The sequence below is a fragment of the Panicum hallii genome, chromosome 5 (genome assembly GCF_002211085.1).
Source record: "Panicum hallii strain FIL2 chromosome 5, PHallii_v3.1, whole genome shotgun sequence".
Taxonomy (NCBI): domain Eukaryota; kingdom Viridiplantae; phylum Streptophyta; class Magnoliopsida; order Poales; family Poaceae; genus Panicum; species Panicum hallii.
Window position 1 is genome coordinate 19,523,198 of NC_038046.1, and position 17,692 is coordinate 19,540,889.

Consider the following 17,692-nt stretch of genomic DNA (forward strand, 5'->3'; position numbering starts at 1 on the left):
CCAAATGATTTTTAGATGGACCGAATCAGTGAGGCCGCTAGTTCGGTTTTCCAATCCAATGATGGTGTGGTCTGATTTTTTCGAGTCCGATTAGGAGTAACTCGCGTGACTGCAAGTTGATTCATCGCAGAAGGTCCATAACAGCCCACCTGTAGCTCACCCCCTAATAAATCGACACCTTCTTGCGCTCCCCCACCCGATGCCTAACCCACTGGTTGTCTTCCCAACTGCCGGCACCGGCAGCTCCCACCGTCTCACCATGCCGCCCTTCAGCTCGCCACCACCGCCGTGCCTCCCTCCCGCCCCAACCCTTCTAAGGCCGCCGGCCACCGAAGATCCCGGCAGCCCCTCTCCCCGAACTCCAGCTGCTGCTGCGTGAGGAAGAAGATGAACATCACCAGAGGTCCACCTACAATGACTCGGGGATCCCTTCTGTGATGCGCTGACTCGCAGTCACACGCGCGACTGCGAGTATTTGCAATTTTTTCTGATTGCGAGTATTTGCGATTTTTTCTATACTTCTCTGCCTCACTATCCGGCTAGCCAGACAAGTTTGGGGTGTGCTTCCGATTAGATGAGCTTTTGGTTCAACGTTGAACCCTGCAAGGCTGCAAACCTGACTCTCTTGACCATAAATTTTCGAACAGTAGAAACTTACAAAGTTTAGCCGTGGGCCTTCTATGCTGTTTTTTCAAAAACACAGTACAGACGCAGATGCTCATAAACATGCACGCACATTTATCCCACGTACATTTATCCCTATGAATACACGCACACAACCTTACCCCTACGAGCACCTCCGAGAGACTGAGCCAGAAAATCCTCGAGATTGACCAAATCACCACAGGCGCCTCGCTGTCGACGGGAACGTCACTTACCACTGAAAGCACAACACCATTAAATCCTATAAAATTCGCTCCCACAAGAAATTGAACCCAGAACTTCATATGCTACCGAGGCTCTTGTAGGTACTAGGCTACGTGACCTTTCGCGACTCTTATACTATTTTCACAAACTAGTTAAACGTCGTGGATTCATATAGCATAACTATTGTAACCCAATCTTCTACTGCACATGTCATTCAATATTTTATTATACTTAATTCAACAATCTGCAAACTTTATGTCAACATTTTCAACATTTTTTTACAAAGGTTTTAACAATCATGAAACTCTGACTCAGCATGTAGGATATGCTAGTTTAACATTTTGCGGAAATCATGTAAGTATGCATGATTGGCATCGTCTTAGGGGATGAGGTATGTATGGTTGCTTGGTTTGCTCATCATCTCATTTTAGCCATCTACTAGTATCTACTGTTTCACGGATCTCAAATACAGGAATTTAAAAATAAACTTCCGGGAGTCAGTCCACGGTATATGTAAAGCCCAGTAGGCTGCACATGGGCCCGTTGTTCTTTTGCCTACACCAACGGCCCAGCGCACTCCCTCCAGCTCCATCCTCTGCCTCGTCCGTTCCGTTTTGCTGCCCCATCCGCAGCAGTTACTGCTACACGGCTGCTAAGCCAGCCTCGACGCCGCCGACTCGCCGGTGCGCCCCCGCGGCAAGCAAGCAGCGCGCGCGAACGCTGCACCGCGATATAGGAACAGCTCAGCGCAGCCGGCACCAGGCATGCTCCCAGCGCTCCTCGGCGGCTACCTGGCCGTCTACCCGCCGCCGCCTCTCCCACCCGCAACAGCAGCAGCCCCGAGCTCAAGCGCGCGCCTCCCGGCTCCCTTCCCCGCTCGACTCAGGCACGCGTCCCGCCTCGTCGCCCGACGGCGCGCTTCGGGGGCGGGGGCGGGTGATGCGGTGAGCGCGTCAGCCGCTGGGGAGGGCGACGAGGAGTACGAAGCGGAACTCGAGGAAGAAGGGTTCCCGGGGTGGGAGGGCGGCGGCGGCGGCGGAGAGGAGGAGGACTACGACCATGACCCCGAGATCGGGGACATTATGGGGGACTACTTCGACGACCCCAAGAAGGCCCAGACCCGCGTCGGTGTCCCCTGCCTTCTCTTCTCCCTTCTTCCTCTCGTCTTCTGATGAATGAATGGCTTTCCCCGCCTGATTATCGGTTGAATAATTTGGTGGTTTGGTGCCTTGTGCCGTTTTGCAGATGGAGGAGAGGATAAGGAAGAAGCGCCACAAGATCGTGCAGGCCAAGACCGGCTCGCCCAATCCCATGAAGGTCGTCTTCAACAAGTAATGCGTTTCTCCGATGCTGCCAGATATGTGTGCAAAATGCAATTAGCTAGCTTGCTCGTTTGTAGTGTGCAGTTCGACCTGATCAGTCTCCAAGTGTTCCTTGTGAGAAACCTATATGTTAATTTACGAAACAGAGTGTTCAAGTGTTCCTTTACGAAATTGGCCTCCTAACTTTTAATGTTAATTTTGACAATATATTATTGTTTACAACTACAAATCATGATCTTATGAGAACACTTCCAAGTGCAAACCCAACATTGTCACTCTTGTGTCACAAAACCTATATGTTGTTGGATCGACTATTTGTTACAAGTAACAAAGTTTGAATCTCGAGTGCCTTATAATGACCAATTTTGTAGCAAAACTTGATAATCAACACCTATTTGGTGATCTTCCTTATTTGCTTAATGGATTTGGATTTGTGCTTGTTTCCTGTTCTAGATTTGACTTCTCCAATTCATATATATGGTTCGAGTTCTACAATGCTCTGTTGCCGAAAGACGCTACCGTAATTTCTGATGTGAGTTCTTGCTCTCTATTTTTTCACCAAAGGGAAGTATTGATCATACTATAAGAAAACATATTATGTATCAGAACTATACACATATTGACTCAAGGTGTTGCAACTTTCCTTTTTTTTTTTATCATGCTTGCAGGCTCTACGTTCTTGGCATATAGTTGGGCGCCTTGGTGGCTGCAATTCTATGAATATGCAGGTCAATTTGCTGCACCAGATGTACTCATCACTTTTTAATCTTATTGTGGACAACCTTCTTTTTTCTTGTCATGTCCTTCACATATAATTAGGAAACAGAGTGGATGGTAATAGTCAGGATAACATAACCCTGCCACTAGTAAGAATGTAAAAAACTGACCTCTGTTCATTTCTTCAAAAAATTAGTAGCTTAAATACTTTGATCGAACTTCTATGCTTTGCACAAAGGGACATAAAAAGTATTTGTTTATTTTACAGTTATCGCAGTTGCCTTTAGATTGCAAAAGGCCGACTTATGATGCTCTTGAAGGAGCTAACATCACTCCGACATCCTTTTACAACATTGGTGATCTTGAGATTCAAGATACTCTAGCACGAGTATGGTATGTACTATTTTTCTTCTAAGCAGCCTTCACAAACTGTAGACTGTAACCTTTTTATGTTGCCATATTATCATAACTTATTGAACAAGGATGCTGTTTCGTTTCCTGGTCTTCTAATTCTTGATTAATACCATCTGTTCTCACATCATTCTGGAAGTCTCTAACTCTTTCTATGCAATTTTATGTTTTTGCACCATGTACTGAAACACTGTGATACCATATTTGCTCAGGCATGGTTGGTTATGTTCCATATTTCATCTTTAGCCAATCAGCCTCTTTCAGACAAATATTTATTCCAGACCAAAAATATTGCAAATATATTTACCTTTACAAGTTGTATTCACACTGATATCACCCATGACTCTTTACTTTCATATTATATTACACAGGGTAGACATTGGTATTCATGAGCCATTGCTTTTGGACATCCTGCTTAATGCCTTAACAACCATAAGTTCAGAGTAAGAACCAGACTTTTGAATTGTCAATATTTTGGTAATTTACCATGTACATTGTGATTTTCTGCTCATCAGGATATGGTTTCTAGAATGGTGCACTTGCATAGTTGCATGTTTATATTTCCCTCTGGTTTTCTGTTTGCACCCCTAAAGTTAAATCTCTGCACATGTATGAGGGGGACCAGCTTTCATGACCTTTCTTGCCCGGGCTCCGGTTGAGTTCTTCTTAGTTAAATATCGTGGGGGCGGTCTTTCTCCCACGGGCTGAGTTTTTTTGAGTCCTCTGCAACGATCCCACAGGAAATACATGAATACAGCATTTACACTTTTCTTCTCTTTGGAGGAGGAACAAACTGAACTTTCTTCCCTTTTGAGGTGAAACAAACTGAACTTTTCATTTTATCTAAAGGGAAGTAGTAACTACTGATTTGGAAAGTGTTAATGGAGTGTGAATGTAATCCTTGCTTGAAAGCTGTCCCTGTAGTTGGGCATGTTTTGCTTGTGGGACTATCTAAAAGCATTTGGCATGCCATTAGGGACGAACCTACACTTTTTTATTACGTATCATGACTCAAAAAACTGTTGTCACTCTTGAAAAAACAGCTGCCTGTTAATGCCTTTTTTAGATTAGTTAGAGGGGTTGTCTTCCAAGATGATACTGCTTACTGTATTCGATCATGTTATAAACAATTTATTATGCCAACACTCTCACGGCGCAACTGGTCAGCCAAACACGCCAGAGAAGCGGTTCACTGAGCCAGCCTGGGTTCGAGTCACGGCACAATCTTCATAAGACAAAAATCAGGGGACATCTCTCCCCCTGGTCGAGTTTTTTTTATAAACAATTTATTATCATATTCCTGTGCAGAACAATAGAATCTCATCCTGTTTATGTTTTATTTTCTGCAGTCATGTTGGTATTAAGCAAGTACAGTTTGGAGGGTTAGAGTTTGTGAACTGGAATGAGGACTTGAAAACAGAAGAAGTTGGATATAGCGTTCGCAAAATCTAAAATATCACAATCCCGAGATTTGCAGAAGCACTACTATTTTAGCTACAGTGCAGATGCAACAACTGATCCGAGAACATAATATGCCACATAAAGGCTTCAGCCACCCTGATCCTGCAAATAAGAAGAAAAATGGTGATAGCGCCATGCATGAGAAGTTGATGTCCAAACATATTAACTTCCTCTGGAAAAGGGGTTGCCATCCCAGGACTCTGCTAGCTGCACATCATTGGTAATCCTTTTGGGTACACGTAATATCGTAGGTTCTCTAATGTCCAACGTGCGGCTCTGACACTAGCTGTGTAAGAGAAAACTTGTAAAATTATGTTTTCTTTGGCTAGTGATAATCATGAACCATGATTGAACAATTGCTAAATATGCTTGCTTAGCGTTAGTGGTAGCCTGATGTCTTACTCTTACACCAAGTTTGGCTGGTGACCTGTTGCTTTAGTCTGTGGGCACAGATTTTCCTTCTTCTTTCTTTCTTGTTCTTTCTTTCTTTCTTCTTTGCAGTAGCCAGTTCGCCATTAATGTTACAACAAATGGCTTTGCTTGTTGCCTTCAATTATAAATTGAACTTTTTTCCTGCCAGAATTGTAATAAGTACCTTAAATCCAAACATGTAAAAGGCTGTTAAGAATTTCCTTGCTTAATGTGTAGAACTTTTGATGACAGTTTGTAAGTTTTCATTCAGTTGGAAATCTTGTACGGACTAGGATTTTTCCATTTCAGGGTTGTCCAAATTGTCTGCTACATGCATGTGTCTCTCTGCCTGGATCTTTCTATTTCCACCTCGCGGGGCTAGTGCACATTTCCTCTTCTCGTCTTACTCGGTGAAATTTTACCTAGTTTTTCAGTTTGCCCGGCTTAGCGACTTTGCCCGGAATTTGATGTCTGGTTGAAATCCGGTGCTCCCTACAACGCCTACATCCTCAGTGAATATATAGCAAAGAAGATGTTCTCCGACACGAACATCAAGGCACTAATAATGTGTTTCAAGCTAGGGACCAAAGCGAGGGAGTGCGAGTCCGTTGAGCCCGAAACAGTAGAACCCCATTCCAATCGTGCAGCAAGGCGGTACTCAACTCTATTTTGGGAACTCACTACTATATATGGTATTTTGTCGTGCATGAGTATAGCTCTATCAGATATTTGATTGAGTAGAACTTATTATCACGTGCCGTCTAGGATTACTCCCTTTTCCTTGAAGTATGATGCTTTATGCACTGCTGGAAACCGAAATTTCCATGTGTGCCATGAAAAATTGTTGACGGTACCATGAAGGTTCACAAGGAAATGCTAATTTTCTTGTCGGTATTTTGAACTCACATGAAAATTGCAATTTCCTTTTGTGAACAATGTATGGTTCCACTTTATTAAAATTATCTAAGTTTTTTATGTCATGCTTATGAATCAAACTTATGTTGCAATGTCAATTCATAGAGTCTTCTGATATAATTTAGATGTTATTGTAATTATTATGTGGTAATTTGGAGATACAAGTTTGAATTGTCCTATACGACAATTATTTTTTTATCTATCTCGAAGGCATGGGATATAATGGAATATATGAGCCTAAAAATAATTTTGTGCAATTTTTCGTATGTTATTAGATGCACACGTAGTTCAATTTGGAATTAATTTTGATAATCATCTAGAAATTCATTTAACATATATAAAATGGTAAATCAGTTCCAAAATTTTGAAACTTCTCCGACACCAATTTATATGTAGTCTATTACATATAGAGATATACTGGTGTATATAAGATAATTATTTTTGTGTTATTCAAAATGGTGCAATAAAATGAAAAATTTAAGTAGAGAAGGAATGAAACCAGGTCCGTTTCTGCCCAAATGGCCCAACGATTTCTGACCGTCCATCGCTGATCCGATGGTTCTGATCGCACCCCTACGGTATAAAATCCCTCTCACCAGAAACCCTGACACCTCTCTTCCTCTCCCCTTAGCCTCCTCCATCTCCCTCCTCCCCATCCGAAGGAGGGATGAGTAGACTGCAAAGTCTAAACCTGCACATCCAAAAGAGCTAGACGGGGATGTTTGACGGTGAAAACACGACAATAGCAATGGAAAATCAATCAAGTTAAAGCTCTGTTTGGTTTCAGGGCTAAAAATAAGTCCCCGTCACATTGGATGTTAGGATACCAATTAGAAATATTAAATATAGGCTAATTACAAAACCAATTGCATAAATAGAGGCTAATTCGCGAGACGAATCGATTAAGCCTAATTGGTCCATGATTTGATAATATTGTGCTACAGTAACTATATGCTAATGATAGATTAATTAGGCTTAATAGATTCGTCTCGTAAATTAGTCTTTATTTATGCAATTAATTTTATAGTTAGATTATATTTCGTCTCTCTAATTAGCATCCAAACATCCGATGTGGCACGGACTAAAAATAAATCACCGGATTAAAACACCCTCTAATTCTTTCTAGCTTTTGCAATGTGAACGACAACAGTAAATAATGATGACACGAGTAGAATGATCATGGACTTGTGTTTGTGAGGGCAAAGACATTTCTATATTGCCCATGTTGGATACTTTGTATTTTTGTCATTTGGTTGAACATGCTAGTGATTTGAGCTACTTAATATTATCTTGAGCTCGAATGTCTATTTGCAATTCTATTACTTCCAAATGATTATCACTGCCTGAAATTATATTATTTTAGATGGTGATTGGAAAATATGTCGGTACGACCAGCCGCTAGGTATAATCAATTTCTTTGTCGGAATAACACCTACAGGAGTCCGATGGAAGCTGACAAGTGAGAAGTTACCTTGACGGGCATGGCATACAGGGATAAAAATCATCCTGAAGATTTGTGATGATTTCTAAACTTAACGACTGCAAATTTTTCTATGCACAAACCGTAAAAAAAATACTGTCGGAGAAATAATTTCTATCGGAAACCGACAAACAATTTTAATTTCCTTTGTCATTTTATCCTTGTCATTATTTGCATGTTGGTTGGCCTTCAGTAAATATTTTTGTGATGGTTTTTCCTTATATTCCTGTAGGCTATTGATACATAGTGAAATTTCGGTTTCCAGTAGTGATAACTGTTAGACCTGGTCAGCGAGACTGCGCATAAAGTATAGATTATCTAGAATAATGGCTGAGGAATATCATATATCTTATATCTGATGTAATGTACTCGGACTCGAGTAGAACTAGTACAGAAGAAAATTACCCGAAACGTACTCGTCTAGGACTCCTAAGCTAGTATCGGTTTAGGATTCCAATGTAATTATGTTCCCCTAGACTATATAAGGCGGGTAGGGACCCCTCCGAACAATAACCATCTAAAACAATACAAACCACCGCACACGACGTAAAGTATTATGCACATCGCGATCCGAACCTATCTAAGTCTTTGTGTTTCATGCACCTTTGGATTCAAGATCTTGGAGTTTTCCTCGGTGGGCTTAACGGTAAAACACCGATAATAACTTACTTAGCAATATTTCGCCACGATTAGCTATGGTAGAAGTCAAGATGTGGCTAGGTCACCGTTGTTGGCAGCTATAGGGAATGTATGTGTAGCATGTCCAGATGATCATGATAAGCCAATAATGGATCGTGGATGATGTTAAAGCCTCCGGTGAGTATGGTAGGCGACAGTGATGTTGATATTCAGGTGTTGAGCACCATTTCGTACCAACCACATGTTTAATATGGGAACGGTAAGCCTACTGCATGTTGAACTCTTCACGATTTGATGCCACATGTTTAATACGGGAACGGTAAGCCTACTGCATGTTGAACTCTTCACGATTTGATGTGATTTTAGGCCTGATCATATGTCGGGCCGGGCCGGGTTAAGGCCGGGCTAGAAAAAACCAGACGTTTTTTTCCTAGCCTGTGCCCAACCCGACCCGAGCATTGGGCTGAAAATCTTGGCCCGTACCTGCCCGTTGCACAGCCTGATAGCCCACGGGCTGACCTAACGGCCCGACACGTATCCGCCTCCCAGCACAGCTCGGCGGCAGGTGCGCGCAAGGCCGAGCCACTGTGGGGCGTCCCAAGCCACCGCGAAGAAGCGTTGGCCCCCACTCATCGTCGACGGCGAACTTGGCTTCTACAGCTATTGTTTGTTTGCCGCTGGAGATGGGAGTGCTGGGGAGCCACCAGAGGAGATGGGAGATGGGGCGGCCGGGAAAGATGAGAAGGATGGGTGCGGGCATGCTGCAGCTTTCTGGCTCATTGCCGGCAGGATCTTGCGCACACTACTACAAAAAACGATTCGTAGTAACATCTATTTTTTTAGGGACGGGTCAAACGGTAACCCGCTTGTATAGGAGAGCGCGGTTACTGTTGCTACACCCACCCCATAGAAAACCCTTTTTAGAGGCGGGTGATGCCACCACCCGTCACTGAAAATGGACCTCATTTCGAGAGGCAGGTGATGGCGTCACCCGTTCCTAAAAAGATAGCTCTATTTCAGGGCGGGTGACGCCATCACCCGCCCCTGTAAATGCCCATTAAAAATCTAGGCGCTCCATTCTTCCTCCTCCTGACGGTCCACTGTTTGCTCGGGGAAGGTGCTGTCTGAAAATTCAAAAAAAGAAAAAGAAGAAGGAAGACTTTAAACTTGATTTTCTTCGAATTGGGGGCTGTAGGAGGTAAGTTGATGCTAATCTCATATCTTTTCTAAGTTTTTTAATAGTTTTAAGTCTCAAATGGAGCTATCTTTGCCTCTAGCTACATCTAGATCTCCATGGTGTGGATTTACCGTTTGGAGCCCATTTGCCTCAAACTTTTGGATGAAATTATATTATTTTAGTAGGAGAACAAGATTATATAATCATTTTGGCTCAATCTTTATATTTTAGCCTCACAAGTAAATAATTGTGACAGATTCCACCCTTCGGCGTATCAACCCCAAGGAGTCGGAAGATTTCGACTACTTCGCTCAACTTAAGCTTGCATCATGACATCGACGTGCTGCAGCGATGACCTCGACTACTTTACTCACGCCACAGTTACGACTGCTTTGACAAATCGGCAGCGCCAACGACAACTTCAACTACTTGTCTCGACTAGAAACTAGCCGGGAACAAGTTTTAAACTACTCGGCAACTAGCTCCGCATGGTCAACAACTAGTCGGAATCAGCTCCGACTAGTCGGCTTCCTCGATAAATCGCTCATGGATCAAAACTACGCTTCGCCGCCTACTTTTTGGGCAACGCACACTCTCTCCATCAACAAACTCGAAACCCCCAAATCATGTCCAGATTGGTTTGAGGTGGTTCAACCCAAGACCCTCTCCGCATTGATACGGTGGTCAATGTAGAGGCATATTCCTTGGTGTATACGGAACACCTCGGATGTTACCTTGACACGGGAACAAGATGGGCTTTCTTATAGTACCTCTTCCAAGAAATTGTGGTTGAAACAGACGAGTCATAAAGAATGATCCTTTTCTTTTAACCACTCCATCCACAACCTTCCTTGAGATATGGTCTCGAGGAAAATTAAGAAGAAAGCACCATAAGTGAATCTGGGGGTAGGATTTGCACGAAGTGCTCTTTCCCCAAGATTTTTGTTGTTCAGGAGAGGTACCTTCAGCAGAATTGTAGATATAATGAAAGCTCGAATTTTGCTGATGATAGTCCTCGGTTGCTCAATGCGCTCTCCTCCTAATGGGGCATCATTATGCAGATCGATCAGGGGAGTAGTTTCTTGGATATGATCCAAGATTTCCTTCCCTCCAGTCGGATCTTTAAGCAAAAATGAGCCTTCGGAGAGGGCGTCAAGCTATTGGCCAACATCCTTGGAAAGTTCGAACCGAAAGTGTTGAAGGAACACATGCTCGGGTATGGACATGACTGGGAGAATTAAGCGCAGAGTAACAAACCCATGCTGTGCCTAGCGATTCCTCTTGTAGGTGATGGTAGGGGTTCTCATAGCTTATCCCTGAGAAGGATTTTTCCTGAACTAGCTCTATGCATGAGGGATGAATCTTGTAGATGGATGAGGAACTGGGTCCAGAAAGAATGGCTCTAAAGACTCACCCCAAAGGAGCGGAAGGTGTGTACGAGGATAACCTTCCAAGGGTAGTGGGGGTGAAGGTAGAGGTAAGGAAAAACAAAAGATACGAGGATGAATTGGGTAGCGGGGGTGAGGGTAGAAGTAAGGAAAAGAAAAGGATATGGTTTTTTTGAAAAATAAAAGATAAAGATACAAGGACGAACTAGGTTCGAAGAAAGATACAACAACCGTTCCCCGGCAATGGCGCAAGAAAGCTTGTTGGGTATTTTAATGACTTCGAATAAATCCGCAAGCGCATGGATATTATTTGTGGCAGAACCGCTCGAATTATTCCGGCTCAAGTGCGCTATTGATCGCCGTACAACTGCAATCAGCCCAACGCACTTCAAACGGAACAATCCTTTGGTCTGTCGGGTCTCCGCCCGATACAACCACGGTTCAGCAGGATCGAAGCAGGTTTACCTCGCACAAAGGCGAGTTCACATCACAGAATAGCTCATCAACTTTTTAATTTACAACCATACATACATTATTACAAACCGAGTTCAAAGATAAGTAAATTTATACAAACCATGTTCAAACTGACAAGCGTAACAGCTTGTCTAAACTCACAGCGGAAGAAAAAGTTTTTACGCGACTACACACGTCGCGAAGACGGACACCAAGCTTAGCCCAGGGCCTGGTGTCACTCCGGAGGGTCTGTGCCGGCCGGGGACGGGTCCCACTCCACGGACCAGCCAAAAGGAACGGACGTTGGCTACACAAGGTTGTCCGTGGGATTCTCATAGGTCGTACCTGAAAACAGATATTGGCAAGGCTGAGTATTCTAATACTCAGCAAGGCTTACCCGGGGCTGGGTATACTTAGCCCTTAACTAGACTCATGAAGGCATTGTAAAGGCTCTGGGTTTATTTTCAGCTGAAAAGTAACAAAGAGAATGTACTACTTTCAAGTTTTAGCTTTCATCTTCTAGTTGAGTAATTATTCTAGATTAGCACCTACACTAAGCAAGCAAGGTAGTGATTATCATTCATCAAGATTATCCATCATTAGTTCCACTTCTTACTCAATGTGGTAAAAGGGATAAGCAGTCTCATGCATTGTGAGAGGCGGACGATTCGAATCGAATTTAACCTTGCAAGGTAAACCTAACTCACACGCTCGGAGTACCGACAGGGTGTTCCGAGCAACCGTTTCCCTCATATTCCGGGTTATGGATCGGGGTCACCACAAGCGACTGCAGGACCGTACGCACACCCAATGTGTACAGGACATACGTCTGTAGCGCGACTACAAAACCCGTATTCCTGTCTGCCTTGCAGAACGTACTCCCACATGTCGGTGCGTGTAAACATAAAATAAAAGTCGAGTGGTGGGAGCGCGTCCATTTGCCGGGCCAATCGGGTACTAGGCTTACCGCTTACCATATTTCGCGGCATGTGGCTAGTACTTTCAAAAACTTAGCCACCACTACCACACATTTCGACCTTAAAGCTTTTATCAAAACAGACAGGGTAAACTTCCAGGTTATGATACAACATCTAACCCTGTCCGTCATCCTTATAGTGGTTGCAGGAATGTAAACATGCAACTCCTATATCGCGCGAGTGACAGGAAATCACTCGACTTCTACCGATCCTATTAGCGGAGCAACTATCCGATAAGGACTCGGGAGCATTACATTGGATTCCTAGGATTCATGCATCTAGGGTTTCACTTCAATTCCTAGATTTAATGCAAGATATAATATAGATAGACATAGATTGCAGTGTAAATAAAGTAGTGGGATATGTCCGGGGCTTGCCTTCTGGAGTGGGGGTGAGGGCAGGAGTGTCAGAGGTTTCCGAACTCTGGTTCGGAGTTTCAGTTAGTCCCTCGACGACTTGTGCTGGGTTTTCAGGGAAGCCTTGGTCTTGTCCTAAGACCAATTCGTAGTCCCCGTCGTCGAGTGTCGTTGACTCTATATGAGATGCAATAAATCAAATAAGGTGAAATTTAAATTTAGAAATTCACATTTCAAATATTATAACTCATCCAATTAACACACAAACATGCATAAAATAAAGAGGTTTTAGATTTAAAACACTATTTATAAAGATATGGTAGAGTTTATTGTAATAAGAACTAAAACATTTAAATTAAATTTGAAATGAACCAAAATTTGAATTAAAAACTTTTAAATAAAAGATTATAGAAATTTGTTTAGATATTAAACATTATAAATATTACATTAGTGAATGATAAAAGGTTCCAATTAAAGAAGGCTATACATTAGGTTTATTTTAAATTTGAAAGTTCCAAAATAAAAGAGGTTAAGTTTAAATCAAAGTTAAGTTTGTAACTTGCACAAAGTTATTTAGAGTTCATAGAACATTCATGCCAAATTTCATAAGCAACCAAGCATGAAATGACAAGGTTAAGTGTATATTACCCCTTAATCTTAGATTTAAAATACAGGTAGAAATATTTTGTTTCAAACTAAACTCTATTAACAAAAGTCATAGAGTTTGAAATCTATTTTCTAACAAAACTGGTTTTGCTATTTTTGGATTTTTCTATGAATTACTACGAATTTTACAAGACAGGAAATGCTTTCACATGAAATAACAGGCATCCTTTACACATCAGTCCCTGCGTTTTACAACTAACCCCCTGAAAAGAAAACACATAAAGCAATCAAGTCCAGGGCCATGGCCGGCGGTGAGGAAGCACATGTCCGGCCAAATTCCGGCCGGGGAAGTCGCCGGCGGTGAGGGGGAAAAGGAGGGGGAGCAAGAGGAGACTTCGGGCTACCTATTGGTGGTCTTGGAGGGGATCAAGGCGGCCGGAGGAGTGCTGCCCACGGAGGACAGAACCGGCGGCCGGTGGCGCACGGCGGCGGGGAGCTTCCGGCAGGCGAAGGAGGGAAGGACCGGGCCGGGAGGCTGCGGTGGGGCACAGGGAAGCCTACGGTGCGGTCAATTTGGGGAGGAAAAGAGCGGAGGAACGAGCTCCACGGTGACCGGGGCTTGGCGGCGCTAATGGGGCGGCGGCGAGGTCTGTACGCGCGCGGGGAAGGCCTGGAGCGCCCCTTTTGTAGGCAAGCAAGGTGAGAAGGGAGGGTACGACGAGCAAAGCTTCGGTTTGCGGGAGCTACGGGGGAGGATGAACTGCAGAGGCTCGGCGGCGACAGAACCGCTGGCGAGCAGTGCTGGCTCCGCACGGGCGCCGTGGCGCGCGGGCAAGACGCCACCCGGAGGGGGCTAGAGCGGTGGTTGCACAAGGAACAGACGCGTGGACGGGGGAGAACAAGAGGTGGCCGGCGGGGAGCCAGAGCGGCGCATTACTCCGGCGGCAGAGGCACCAGGGAAGCAGAGCAGGGGAGGGCAGAGGCGCCAGGAGGGAGAAAGGGGATGAACTGAATTGTGGACTGATCTGCAAAATCAGAGAAAAGTAGGGACCTTACTGAAAAGAGCTCGCAACTTTTAAACCAGTGCTCAAATGAAGATGGCCAAAAAGCAAAAGTGCATGGTTTTTCAAACTCTACAACTTCTCTTTAAGGTTCATCTGCATTTGAGCAATAGTTTTAGAAATAAAATAGACTTAGTAATACTTTCACTTTTTATGTAAATCCCATGGTAAAATTACTTTTACATATATGCCCAAGGGTAATTTCACTTGTTTTTGCCATTTAACCACAGATATCACTTTTTGCAAAATAACCCTTATGTTTTTAAACTTTTCCCCCATTTTCACCCATTTTGCATAAAAGGACCTTTAATTAAAATTAATTATATAAACATCACTTCTTCCACAACATTGCACATATTAAACACACATTTTGTCATACTTTGGACATAAAAACATAAAAACAATCTAAGCTGTGACCAAGCTAATTACCTGAGTGTCACATTATTGTAGCTTTCACCTGAGAGTATTCAATGGTATCAAGTCCAAGGGAACGTGTTGTGGCAGAACCGCCTGAATTATTCCGGCTCAAGTGCGCTAATGATCACTATGCAGCTCTTATTATCTCAACGCACTTCAAACGGAACAATCCATTGGTCTGTCGGGTCTCCGCCCGATACAACCACGGTTCAACAGGATCGAAGCAGGCTTACCTCGCACGAAGGCGAGTTTACAATCATAGAACAACTCATCAACTTTTAATTTACAGATATCCAAATATTATTACAAACCAGGTTTAAACTCAAATAAACTTATACAAACTAAGTTTAAACTGACAAGCAGAACCGCTTGTCCATACTCACAACGGAAAGAAAAGATTACGCGACTACACACGTCGCGAAAGTGGACACCATGCTCAGCCCAAGGCCTGGTGTCATTCCGGAGGGTCACTGCCAGCCGGGGACGGGTCCCATTCCACGGACCAGCCAAAAGGTACGGAAGTTGGCCATGCAGGGTTGTCCATGGAATTCTCGAAGGGTATACCTGAAACATATACTAGCAAGGCTGAGCATTCTAATACTCAGCAAGGCTTACCCGAGTTTGGGTATACTTTAGCCCGTAACTAGACTCATGAAGGCATTGCAAGGGTTCTGTGTTATTTTTAGCTAAAAAGCAACTAAGAGTATAACCTACTTTCAAGTTTTAACTTTTAGATTCTAGCTTGATTAGCCATCTAGGTAAGCACCTACACTAAACAAGCAAGGTAGATATTATCATCCATCATGATTAATCCATCAATAATTACATCTGTTACTCGATGTGGCAAAAGGGATAAGCAGTCTCAATCCTCGTGAGAGGCGGACGATTCTGAATCGAATTTAACCTTGCAAGGCAAACCTAACACACACGCTTGGAACATCCAAAGATCGTTCCGAGCAACCGTTTCCCTCATATTCCGGGTTATGGATCAGGGCCACCACAAGCGACTGCAGGACCGTACGCACACCAATTGTGCAGGACATACGTCTGTAGCGCGACTACAAAACCCATATTCCTGTCTGCCATGCAGAACGTACTCCCACACGTTGGTGCGTGTAAACATAAAATAAAAGTCGAGTGGTGGAGACGTGTCCATTTGCCGGGCCATTCGGGTACTAGGCTTACCGCTTACCATATTTCGCGGCATGTGGCTAGTACTTTCAAACGCTTAGCCACCACTACCACACATTTTGACCTTAAAACTTTTATCAAAACAGACAGGATAATCTTCATGTCATGATACAGCACATGACCCTGTCCATTATCCTTATAGTGGTTGCAGAATTGTAAACAAGCAACTCCTATATCGCGCGAGTGACTGGAAATCACCCGAATTTTACCGGTCCTATTTAGCAGAGCATCTAAGCGATAAGGACTCGGGTACAATACATTGGATTCCTAGGATTTTATGCAACTAGGGTTTCATTTCAACTCCTAGACGTAATGCAAGATATATAATATAATAATGATATTATAATAAATTGAAATACTGGGATATGCATCGGGGCTTGCCTTCTTGAGTGGGGTCGGGGGCAGAAGTGTCAGAGGCTTCCGAACTTTGGTTCGGGGCTTCAGTTAGTTTCTCGACGGCTTGTGTTGGGTCTTCAGAAAACCCTTGGTCTTGTCCTAAGACCAACTCGTAATCTCCGTCGTCGAGCGTCGTTGATTCTATATGATATGCAACAATTTAAGTAAGACAGGATCTGAATTTATGATTTTATGTCACAACAAAGTTGCAACTCAATCAAGCCACCACACATGAATTCATGAAATAAAGGGGTTTAGACTTGAATTACTACTTATAATTGAGTTATGATCATAGTACTGAATTTATTGCAAACAGGAACCATAACATTTGCATTTGAATTTAAATTCCAAGTTTAAATTCACAATTTAGGTAAATAGGATCATAAAATTTTGAAAGTTTAACTACATACTAGTTACCAACATCTTAGGTCATGATAAAAAGATTTACTCGACTAAGTCCAGAGAACATGCTTAACTAATTTTAAATCATTTCAAATTTGAAATGTCCAAACTCAAGGAACTTATATTACAAACAAAGTTAAGTTTAAAACTTTAACATAAGATCACATAAGACTCAAAGCAATTACATACCAAAAATCATAAGTAACAAAGTTAAGGTGTAGAAGTTATACACAAAAATACCTCTCAACTTTGGATTTGAAAAAGACATAAAAGCATTTAGTTTCACACTAAACTCTATTAACAAAAGTCGTAGGGCTGGAAATCTAGTTTTCAAAGAAACTAGTTTTACAATTTTTGGATTTTTCTACAATTTATACCGAATTAAACATATTTCAGCCCTTGGAAAACAATCTAGTTACAGCTATTTGCAGAAAACCCCTTAGAACTCCTTTCTTCTTTACACATCTACCCCTCCCTCTCTAACCTCCCCTTACAGGTGGGACCGTCTCTGCTTCTTCTCCCCCCCTCTCCTTCCGCTCACGGCCACAGGCCGAACGCCGAGGCAGCGCGGTGGCCTACCCCCGCCGGCGATCCTGTCCAGGATAGGGCTTGGCTACACGGCGTTCTCTCGTGCGCAGACCCGCACAGGGCATCTCCACTCCCCCCTCCTTCCCTAATCCCTCAGCGGACCCAGAACACCACAGCCGGCGGCGAGACAAGGCTCGGCCATGGTGGCCGGCGACGCCAGGGCCACGGGTCTCCCAAATGGGCGGCTAGGGAGCATCACCAACGCTCCCTGAGCAAGCCCTAGCCTTAGCCACGTCTCGAGACGGCCGGAGTTCACGGCTCGATGGCCGCGTCCCTTGGCCGCAGCTCGGCCATGGCGGTAGCGCGCGTTCCGGCCGTTCAAGTCATGGAGCAGGCGCTATTCTACCTCTGCTCCAATTGACACAAGGAGAGCTCTGTACAAGGTGCTTTCTTTGAATTTTGCAGGGACACATAAGCTAGGGAGTGATACAAGTATAAGCTGTGATATTTATCAGAA

General features: G+C 43.5%; 1 protein-coding gene across 1 annotated transcript; it reads left to right on the top strand.

Annotated features, from left to right (window-relative positions):
* Positions 1-1,463: 1,463 nt before the first annotated feature.
* LOC112891418 lies at positions 1,464-5,440 on the top strand. Its single transcript, XM_025958266.1, has 7 exons — positions 1,464-1,991; positions 2,113-2,198; positions 2,643-2,721; positions 2,858-2,917; positions 3,175-3,299; positions 3,689-3,760; positions 4,667-5,440. The coding sequence occupies exons 1-7, from the start codon at positions 1,632-1,634 to the stop codon at positions 4,767-4,769; spliced, it is 885 nt and encodes a 294-aa protein (XP_025814051.1). The 5' UTR covers positions 1,464-1,631; the 3' UTR covers positions 4,770-5,440.
* Positions 5,441-17,692: the final 12,252 nt, after the last annotated feature.